This window comes from Lepidochelys kempii, chromosome 12 (genome assembly GCF_965140285.1).
Source record: "Lepidochelys kempii isolate rLepKem1 chromosome 12, rLepKem1.hap1, whole genome shotgun sequence".
NCBI classification, from domain to species: Eukaryota; Metazoa; Chordata; order Testudines; family Cheloniidae; genus Lepidochelys; species Lepidochelys kempii.
Window position 1 is genome coordinate 26,288,241 of NC_136391.1, and position 11,230 is coordinate 26,299,470.

The window sequence follows — 11,230 nt, forward strand, 5'->3', positions numbered from 1 at the left end:
CTGAAAATATTAGGTGTACCTTAAGAAGCTTGGCTGTGAATGGGTGTGGCATGCTGGGATTACATTGGCATATTTTCCCATTTGATGAGAAAATACCAGAAAAGTACAAATGAATGCTAATTCATACAGCAGGGAAGAAAAATAAATGGTATTAACATAGGAGCAGAAGTAATAGCAGAATGTTTGAAATTGGCTGCACAGATATGTAAACCCTAAAAGTGATGTGAAATTGTTTTGTAAAACATCAATAATAATGCAGTAGCCAACCTCCCAATTAAAATTCATTCATCAGAGGCTTTAATATACAAGCGAACACTTTGGCATGAGCTTTCAAGGTATTAGGCATGAACAAAGCCAGCCTCCAGACATGCTGTGTATTAAGTAATAAATATATACAGTAAAGAAATTAGAACATACCAGTCCCATACAGTTGTATGTGTTTGGGTGGACGTGCTTGAGAGGCTCTAAACTGAGCTCTAAGGAATGTTATAGGTTAGGATTGAGATGCTTTAGTGAAACTGTATAAGGAAGCTCTTGTGTATTTATCACACAGTATTTAGTTCTTTTAATTGTAGTGCCCTCTGTTGGTAAAATTTGGCAATGTATCTAAATGTTACAGGAAGACCATGAGTTAATTTAACCGAAGTCTGCTTCCCTGCTTTTATTTTGAAAAGTGTGTAGTTTTGCTGAGGTATATTTACAAATCACTGTACTGTCTTTGCAGTCTTTACTTGCCAAGCAGCCAGCCACACCTACAAGAGCATCAGTAAGTATTCACTAGTAGCCTCTCAAGAAAGGGGGGCACATTTCCTAGATTAGGAAGCTATTCATATGGCCTATAAACAAGGTACAGACTAGTGCTTCTTCTCTGAACGACCAAAAGTGAGCCCTCCTTCATAGTGCATGGTTCTAATCTGTGTGAGGCATAGCGTGCAGTTCATAAATGCAATCATGACCTAATAAAAAAAACTTCCAGTGCAACGGAAATTGTAAAGTGTCTGTAGGTATTCAGATGTAATGTGACAGAATGGTTTTAACAAATAATTGTGGAAACATGACATTAAATAATTGTGGAAATTGGAGATAAGTTGAATTTAGAATATGTTGTGGTAATTATCGTGTATATTAGTGCAGAGGCACTCTCCCAAGATTGGCTCTTGTAGTTGATGATTTTTCAGGGTAAAAGTGTGTATATACATCACAATATCAAAAAAGGTAAAAGTAGGAGCTTTGTATGTAGTGCAGTATTTATAGATGGTCATAAATTAATCTGTTAATTCACTTACTTGGATATGGACTGTTTTTATCTAAGGAATCTCCTGCAAGAGGACCTGCAGGATCCCCAAGAACCCAAGGCAGAGCTGGTCCTGTCAACGTACCCAGTGCCTCACCAATAACATCAGTTAAGAAACCAGATCCAAATATTAAAAGTATGCATTGCAACTTTGGTATTTTACCAGGCATTTTTTGTTTCCCTTTAAAAAGGGAAAAATGTGTTCTTTCCTGATAAACCTGTGTACGTTGGTTTTGAGATTGACTCACTGATACTTTACGCTTCGTGCGACTCACACAAAGACGTCAAATCCTTTGAATTCCAAATTGTCTTTGAGACACTCATTGCTTCAAGTAGCACTGCACTGTTGTCTAGGTGGTCAAAGTTCAAATACATTGGTGTTTAGCAGTTACCTAAAACAGTGTAACATGACTGTTTCAGCCAACTGGTTTATGCCCTCGCCTTCTCCCCCCTGCCCTTTTTCTTGCCATCTGATCCAACATCTAGTTTTATGTTTTCTGTCTCAGTTGTTCCTTCTGGGACCCAGAATTTACCTTCTCTTTTCCCGGGTTCTCATAGACATTAAAGCCAAAAGGGACCATCATGAACATCTCGTCTGACCTCTTGCACATCTCATGCCACAGAACTTCACCCACCCACTCCTGTATGGGACCCTAGTTTCCATAGTACTGCAGAGTTTAGTACTTAAAAATATTCCTAGGAAGATGGAGCTCCATTTTTCCTACCCTACTGGGGTTCCCGGGGCTGACTCCTCTCCCTCTCTCTCCCACACATGCACTGAGGGGGGTGGGGAAGGGGGCATTCCTCAGTGCCATTCTCATACACTTGACCATGTAGACTGCTCTTGTCAAAATAGCGTATTGATCTCCTGCCATGTCACAACCATTGCTATATGTCTGGCTCCTGGATTCTCATTCAGCGTAGCTCTATGTTGAGCCATGTGTATTCAACTCCTTTGGGTCTTAGATGTACTCAGGAAACCTTTCTGCCAGCAACCACAACATGTGAAGGAGGAAGCAGAGTTGTCCCCACACAATATCTTGTTACATCCAAGTCCTGAAAGCATGTAGTCAAACTGAGAATAGCAGTTAACTCAGAGAAGCAAAACCCAGGTTATGTAGGGCAGAGCATACTGAAGAGATAAGGGAAACGCTTCCTAAACATATAATAAATAAAACAGATCAGAGAAACATTGAAGCTACTACTTTATTTAAATTTGTTTGAGCTTTAAGGACTCCCAATTAAATGTTATAACTAAAATATGAAAAGAGTAGCCAGGATAAAAGTTTTTATGCAAGATTTGTAGGATTTGGCCAAAGTACATAGAGAAGTTTTCAAAGGCAGAAGGTGAATTCATAACAAACTAAAGCTTTGTCTAAACACAAATGTTCACCATCACAACTAAATTCGTTTTAATTCATACATGTTGTAGTTTCAGTGCAGATTTGTGTGTAGACACTTATTTTGGGATATGTCCTATTTTGATATAATTTGTCAATTTTTACCAATTTAGGCATAATTAAAATAGGACACTTTTATTCCAAACAAGTGTCTATGCACACACTTGCACTGAAATAACAAAAGGTATGAATTAAAACTGGTTTAGGCTTTGTCTAGCCTAGAATATAAAGGAGCGGTGTTGGCACATATTGGCTAATGCATTCTAAAAGCCTAGTGAAGACAAGGCTGTGGAGACGTCAAGATGTGTTAGGCTGATTGAGTGAAACCCTGGTAATAGTGTAGCTTTAGCATGCTTAACATGTATTATTAGGCTTACACGTTCACAATATATCTTCATATTTTTTGTCCTGCATACTACATGGGGAGAGTTGATTGCATGTAACTGGCTATATTAGCCTTTATTAGTTTTATATATGACTTGCAATTTTTACTTACTATTGTAACAGTAGTGCTTTTTGCTACTTCGAATATTCAAGAGCCTAGTAACATTGGTGAGCTTTTTTGTTTGCCTCTTTAAAATCAAATATATATATGTGTGTGCAGTGGGGGGGGGGTGGAAGGAGGGAATGAAAACTGAGCAGTTCAGTCTTAACTTTCAACACTCCATTTATAGCATTAATATTAATTTGACACTAGCTAGCTGAAGATTTCAAGGCACATCTGCAATATATACAGCTTTGCATACAAAACTTACTGAAAACTCTCCATAGAAATTCCACTCCCGTTTTAGGATGAGGCTGAAGAACGGCAGCTGAAGTACTAGGACAGTTAATTTGCTAACAGTTCTTTAGGTAAACCTGATGTATAGACACCATCTAGTCCATGAGACTTACATTTCCCATCTAGACAAGGAAAAGCTGAAGTGCATAGATTTAGGTTGAAATTCTTTGCTGCACCTTTAAGAGGCTCAGCACAGAGGGCACAGTCAGAGAGAAACAAGTCGCCTTAACCCACCTTTACACCTTGGGATTCTGGGCTACTTCAGGAGCTCGTGCTTCCCAGAATCCTCCTTGGCAATCTATGCTACAGCCCTGTCCCTACATGCCTCCTGTGCCAGAGTGCAAATATGTGTGGAGGGTGGTAAAGGAGGAGCTAGCAGCAAATAGGGGCTGGATAAGTGAGACAGTCTGTCCTATACTTGAGATTTTTCTCTTTTGGCTAGTGTGTGTAACATTTTTTCCTAAAACTTGGAGAAGTGTAGGAGTACATATGTTTTAGAATTTGTGATTTCAAAAAATAAGTTGTTATTGATTATTTGTTTTTAATTAGACAATGCTGCAAGTGAAGGTGTGTTGGCTAGCTTCTTTAACAGTCTTTTGAGTAAAAAGACTGGCCCTCCTGGGAGTCCTGGAGCTGGAGGAGTGCAGACCACAGCCAAAAAATCAGGTACTGAAAATCTGTGTTACTGCAGGATGTTTTGCATATTTTTAATGTTTTACTTGGACCACATTTAAATCAGTGTGCTTATTATTTAAGCTGATCAGTCAAATAACAGAGCTTGAGGGATATGATGTGGGCCAGGATAAAAAGTCTCTTATTACAGTTTTGCAGACTTTGGGGTTGCTATTAAACTTGCTATAGCTTGACTCTTTCAATGAAGTTGCACTGCTGGGAAATAAGCAGCACTGAGCCTTAATTGTATTCAGAAGGTATTAATCTACCTTAAAAACAACAAGGAGTCCAGTGGCACCTTAAAGATTAACAGATTTATTTGGACATAAGCTTTCATGGGTAAAAAACCACTTCTTCAGATGCATGGAGTGAAAATTACAGATTGCAGGCATTATATACTGACACATGAAGAGAAGTGAGTTACCTCACAAGTGAACCAGTGTTGACGGGGCCAATTGGATCAGGGTGGATGTAGTCCACTCCCAATAATTGATAAGGAGGTGTCAATTCCAGGAGAGGCAAAGCTGCTTTGGTAGTGAGCCAGCCACTCCCAATCCCTATTCAAGCCCAAATTAATGGTGTTAAATTTGCAAATGAATTTTAGTTCTGTAGTTTCTCTTTGAAGTCTGTTTCTGAAGTATTTTTGTTCAAGAATAGCTACAGAAAGTCCAAGAAGATTGAATTTAAACTTTATTTCTGAATTCTATCTATGTGGCACTTCACTACTACTTACCTGAGAGGAAGAAATGTAAAGCTTATTTGTTTTAGGCTGCTGTTTCCAATCAAATCCCTAAAATCTCTGTGGCATTCATATTTAAATTAATACACAGCAACTAATATGAAGGAATGTCTTAAAGTTGCGGTAGTAAGTATTTAATTAAAGTATCATCAAAAGCAATTGACAACTTTGATCAAAGGACTCAATCATATATATGTAGTTGTGGCTCTAATGAGCAGTTACAGTAGGTTGAAGGAATAGAAAAGTTAAACCTTCAGGAATTTTGGCACCTACATCATAAAAATGAATGCAATCAGTTTTCTAATATACATAGTTGCATAATAATTCCACCCAAAAGGCAGCTCCCAAGATTACCTTCCTTTACTGCTGCTCTAGCCATGTCTCCTTTCAACTTTGATATTGGCTTCCTCTCTTCTTTTTCCATTAAATTCATGGTTCGTTGTACTTTGAAAAACTATTCGTAATGCAGTGGATAAATATATGGCTCCTGTTTCTTTTTTCCAAATTTCTCAAGTCACTCAATATTACCACAGGTTTAAATCCTCAGAGGGCTGACTAAACCCCAAACTTCCTGAACTTAAAAGGAAAAAAAAAAAATTTAGGCACTCTGATATCAATATGATAACTGTAATAAAGGAACTAGAATAGAATATTTATCATGCAGTAGAGGCATGTAATTTTTTGCAGGTATAACTTAAAAATTCAAAGGTTTTTCTCTCTCCCTCCCATTATATTATTTTGCATCCTCTCATAGCTCAAATGGCTGCAAGGATTTTGCTCAAAAATTAAAACAAAAAACCTTCAGGCAGAGATTGAGCATAAAAATTTTCAATTCAAATGGTGTATACTTTTTTAACGTTTTTATGGAAAAAAACAACAACAGTAAAATGGAAACTTCTTGAAAACTCAATCCAGAGGGCATTACTAGGCACTAGCTATAAAATAAACATTGTCAACAGTTATATATGAGATATGGGTGGATAGTGTAAAAGTAAAATGTGTGTTAGTACATTATGTAGCAGAAGTGGGTGTTAAACCTAAAATAAATAGCTTTTTGAAAATGACACAATGGACTTTCCATTACAAGAAAAATCTTACCTCCTCTCTGACAGTAGGTGCTCTTGATTCTTTTCAAGCAGCACAAAATTAAACTTTCAGCGCTCCTAATAACATTGGTTTGTGAGGCAGTGATGTTGAGGATACGGGGAAAAAATTCAAGGAAAGCTCAATAAATGGTCCTTGAGGAGCATATCTTGAAATGACACTGACTGTTGGTCGAATTAGAAAATGTGTTATTCTATGGCATCCTATTCTACACTAATAAATATGCTAAAGTAGTCTTGGTGTAGTGATTTTTGGGTGACCAACCCGAAAACCCCTCAGGGGGTCTAATTTTCAGAAGAGGGATTCTCAGTACTTTCTGAAAGTCAAGACACTTTATAGTGCCTCAAGTTGGGTACCCAAAATCACTAGTTGCTAAAATATAGACAGAGATTTTCTCCAGACAGTTTTGTTGAACCACTTTACATCACAGCAGTCAGATTTGTTTAGAGTAGTTAACTTATTTTAATCAAAGTAGCAATTAAGTGACAGTGTAAAATGTCAGAACTTCACTTTCTTCAGTACATTTGTTTAAGTAGTAAACTTATTGCCAATGTATTGTTTGAAGAGATCCGTCAGTGTTAACTTTCAGTGGGAGGAATTATAGGGTTATGTCTTGGGTTGAGAAAAATGCAACAGATGTCAGTCCATCAGGATGGTTTTGGGTTGTATTATTTTCCAAAACTTTTTTCAGCTCATGTTTGAAAGAAGTTCCTAATTTCGGCAGATACTGCTCGTACAGTCTTTGCCTCCCCTCCTGCAGCCAGCTCCTGGCACATCTTATTTACTTTTTGATGTCTTCAAACCTAGGCCTAGTTCTGTTTTGTGAGCAGGGTTTCTTTGTGCCTTTTTAACTCAAAGGTGTTCATAGGATGCAAGAAAAATGGGCTTTGTATTAATATTTGTGTGCGCACAAACTAATTTCAAAATAAGTACTGTTCGAATAGATGCTTCAGTACTCGTACTGCTGATATGAATATTGCTAAGCGATTTCAACTTGCATTTGTATTTTAGCCCTTTGCAAAAATTAAAGATAGCTATTTTTAACTTGGTCGTGCCTTTGTACTGTGGAAAAAACACTTAAATCTCTGAGCAGTCATACCTTGCCACTTAATGTTTTCAGCATGTACGCTGGGAAAAATTCACCTAATATTTTACACACATCTCTGAGCTGGAAAACAGATGCTTGTTAAATTCTTTGGCTATGAAAAAAAGACTATTGGAGGAAGCTGTACATAGTTATATAATTAATCTATTTTTTATTTTGAGTGCCTGTCTCAAAACCTTGCTTTTATACCTTAGCATTTGTGTAGTTTAACTTAAAAAAAAATTATATATCATATACAAGTCCATATTCAGACAGTGATAAATCAGGATACAAACAGACTAACAAATGAATATTAATTCATATATTAAGCATAAACAGAGAAGAAAATAAAACTAACTACAAATTGCTAGTGATTTGTCTATAACTGAACTGAATACTACTCCTAATGTATAAAAATCAGAATGCTAAAATCTCCCATTTGTACATCTACTCTAGAGTATCTGTTGATTTTAATTAATAAATGCAGCACATTTAAATTCTAACACTTCATGCGGTATTAAAGAATGTGCAATTTGTGCCCCTTAAAGGAAGATGGGAAAAATGCAGAATGTGAATTAAACTTTTGATTCCTGAGAGAGATCAATACAGTTAATAATGAAGGAAACAATGAGTGTGATTAAAACCAAAGTAACAACACTTTGTAGCAAGTGCCACATATATCATGATTTTTTTTTCTTGTGCAACTTATTAAATACTTAAAGATTTCCATTTAAAATACTCTTCGATATGACAAACATACTATGATCATCCTAATGATGGAAGAATTGTTTACTTATTAGTTTTTTTGGAGGAAACATCTTAACATGATTGCTGTTAAAATTTCAGTTGTCCTAACAATGTACATCATACATACTTAAAAGCTGAATTATACAGCAGTCTCTTTTATTTTAAGGCCTAATCTATTTCTCATTGAAGTTATTTGGAGCCTTTCTATAGGCATCAACTGGAAATTGGATTAGGCCGTCTGATCTTAGCAAGATGGATGAAATAATGAGAAGTTAAATAAAATACCGACTGAAACAATTACTATAAATATTTGTGCTGCTGATATTTCAAACAATGCATTTCAACTATATTACTTACTATTTGTCCTTTCTCTTTAGGGCAAAAGACTGTTTTGACAAATGTTCAAGAAGAACTGGATAGAATGACTCGCAAGCCCGATTCCATGGTAACAGCAAACTCTCCAACAGAGAATGAAGCTTGATAGCGCTTAAAAAATGTATATGTAAATGACCAAATAACTATGTATATTGATCTGATCAGACCAGGTTTTTTCTGCTATGGCAGATGCTATAAGTTTTCTTGGGACAGGGGAAATGAACTTAAAACTTCATTGGCTTGTCCCAGTATAAAGTGCACATTCAGGAAGTTTGCATATAAAATCCCTCTGTATAAGATAACCATTTAGAGTTTATATAGGGCAATTCTCTTGATTTTGGAGATAAGCAGGTACATCAGCAGCTGAATTTCTTGTTATGAAGAGCACAGAGAAGCAAAATGCAGAATTCCTTTTGCAATATTACTACTGACTGCAAGCAAAGCAAGAAAGACATGAAATCCCTTTTCAGAGTTACAGGAATTGGCCATTTGTACGTTAGCAAACACATTGGTGTACTTGGAAAGGTGGTGATATAGCACAGCATTAATTAGATAGAGGAAAGAGAAATCCAGGTAGGAAATGCAGCACTAGTAGGGGGACGCATGATTTGGCTCAGTGGGAATAAAGAATGCTGACTGGTCTGGAGAGGGAACACAGTTACTAAATCCTGTGGTCAACATAGGGCAAATAATCACTGTTTAAAAAGACTTCTTAAAATTAGAGAATTTCCAAGCCAAACACTAAGCATCATGGGAATTATTCTTGTTATAAATTGCGTCTTTAACAAAAGATGTATAAAATGTGGGGATGCCCTTTTTGGTATAGCTAACACAGGGAGAAACTAGAACTTGCTTAGATCCAAGTGCCTGGCACAGAGTGTGATGTCTTTAGAAGGTGCTGGAACTTATTGTGCACTGTAGTACAAACAGTCACTGTTTGGTTTTATTTTAAAATCAGTAGTTTTGACAATTGTATTTAATTTCAAATCCTGTTTTCTGATTGCTCCTGCCTTGTTTTTTTAAATGCCAAGAGGCTAGCCTAAGAGTGGTGGGTGACATATCATTTTCCCATAATGAAATGTGCTACAGAATACTCAAATACATCTTGTTTGTAATTAAGCAATGGCTACCAAGCTTAGACTGATTCCTGCCTTATACCTATGTAAGTTTATAGACTTTCAAGGTTCTTGTTCCAGCCAGGTAGGCTGCAATCTGCAGCAGACTCTCCAATTCTAACAATAAATTGAAGAGTATGAATGTGTACACTGAAGAATATAGAACCAGTGACTGTTCAGTTTGTATTTTTCCTTAAATGTAGCATTTTCAAATGGAAAGTTGCAGTTGTCCCGTGTTGCTATATGGAGTAGTGTCCTTGGTCACTACAAACCAATGTTCTGTAAAACACTTCTTCAGTTACTGAAATGGCACTTTGATTTTATCACAGTATATTTTGTTTTACACATAAACACTACCATAAGTTAACTGTATCAAGCATATTCTGTGCTTTGAAGGGAAAAAAACCACAATTTGAATGACACAGTTTACTTTTTATTGATATGAACGTGTTTGTTGTACTAAATCTGATGTCTGGATATAGCTTCCCTAATATATATCATTACTTAAATATACAGAATTAGATTAATGATTAACACAGGCCTGGACATAACTTCAAATCCTATGTTAAATCAAGAGGCTGGCTTTTTCCTGTTTTTTATGTCTGTCTAAACATTATCTAGAAAGCTAAGAGTATTTACTTGCCTCTTTGACAAACATTAACATAAAAGCATGTTACTTGTGCCAGTTTTATTCTTGAAAATATATTTTTTCCATTTTTTTACTTTTTTAATGTTATGACCTTGAGTTACACATTTGTCTAAATGGTTGAAAACTGAGAGGCTGTGGACAGCAGATAGGTTGTGTGGTTGTACTGCCTGGTGTAACAGGTGCCAGTGACAAGATGAAGTAAAAAAAAAAATAATAATAATCCTGTTACCACACCAGAAGAAGCAATTGCATACTGTCCTGGTGATATTGAGATTGGGGAATAAAACATCAAAAGCAAGACACATAAATTGAAAAAGCACCTGTTTCTAATGGTATACAGTTGTAATGAAACCTGTTCAAAACTGCATATTTGTATTAATGTTTTGTCGTTTGAACTGATAAGCACTTTCTGTATCAATATGGCTAAAAGTTACAATTTAAGTATAATTTGTTAGATCTACTAAAACTGAGCAAAAGCCAGTAACGTATTATATAATTTGTCAGTTGTGTAAAGAGATGCTTCCAACAAAACAGAAGTTTGATTTCTAGTTCTTCGTTGCAAGTCAATGCTCCTAGTTCATTGGAAGAAAGTTGTAAGTAATGTAGTAGTGTCCACTGTTTGCCAAAGTCTAGCAACTTTGGAGAGCTGCACAGTTGTTTTTCTGGTGTTTTCAAGCATTGGAACCAAAGGCCAAACTGCAAACAGCCTTTACCTTTTAAAATAAAATTAATTTTATTTGCAGGATACACTTGTATGGTGGACTGTTAAAACTATTATATGACTATTTATATGCATTATAGTGATTGCATCTACTGTTCTGTTTAAACTCAAGAAAATAAAATAACTTATCAACTTGAAGATAAGGCAAGTATAAAGGTTAAGGATTGGCCCTCCATAAAAATGCTATGGTTATGCTGCTTGATTTTAAGTTTGCACTTTTTTATTGGCGTTTTAGAAACTGTTTAAACTGAACAGAATTTGTCATATTTTATTTAATTTAACTACGTTGAAGGTGACTGCTCTGTACATCATGAACTTAACAATATACATGCTGTAAATGAAAGTTAACTGTCCTGTATACTAAGTTTATTGATGTTTTTTAACTTACAGTTAGGACTGCAGATGTATCAAACACAAACCTTAGTCCAGTTGTATGGCTTTAACCAGGTGCAGTATGCAGTCATGTGGAATCTTGCTTTCTAGTGCTGGCAAAAATGAGGACGTCTTTAGTTACTGGCTTCAATAAACACGAATCCAGACTGCTTAAAA

The 11,230-nt window shown here is 36.0% G+C and overlaps 1 protein-coding gene across 3 annotated transcripts in view; it reads left to right on the forward strand.

Annotated features, from left to right (window-relative positions):
* DYNC1LI2 (dynein cytoplasmic 1 light intermediate chain 2) overlaps positions 1-11,230 on the forward strand; it is a 54,634-nt gene extending 43,404 nt beyond the window's left edge. For 2 of the 3 annotated variants that reach the window (XM_073307950.2, XM_073307952.2), the window contains exons 10-13: positions 725-766; positions 1,313-1,430; positions 4,025-4,141; positions 8,199-11,230. In XM_073307950.2, the coding sequence (XP_073164051.1) occupies positions 725-766; positions 1,313-1,430; positions 4,025-4,141; positions 8,199-8,302 (381 nt within the window). In that variant the 3' untranslated portion in view covers positions 8,303-11,230. The remainder of the gene's footprint in view (positions 1-724; positions 767-1,312; positions 1,431-4,024; positions 4,142-8,198) is intronic. The other variant, XM_073307951.2, reaches the window with a different exon arrangement.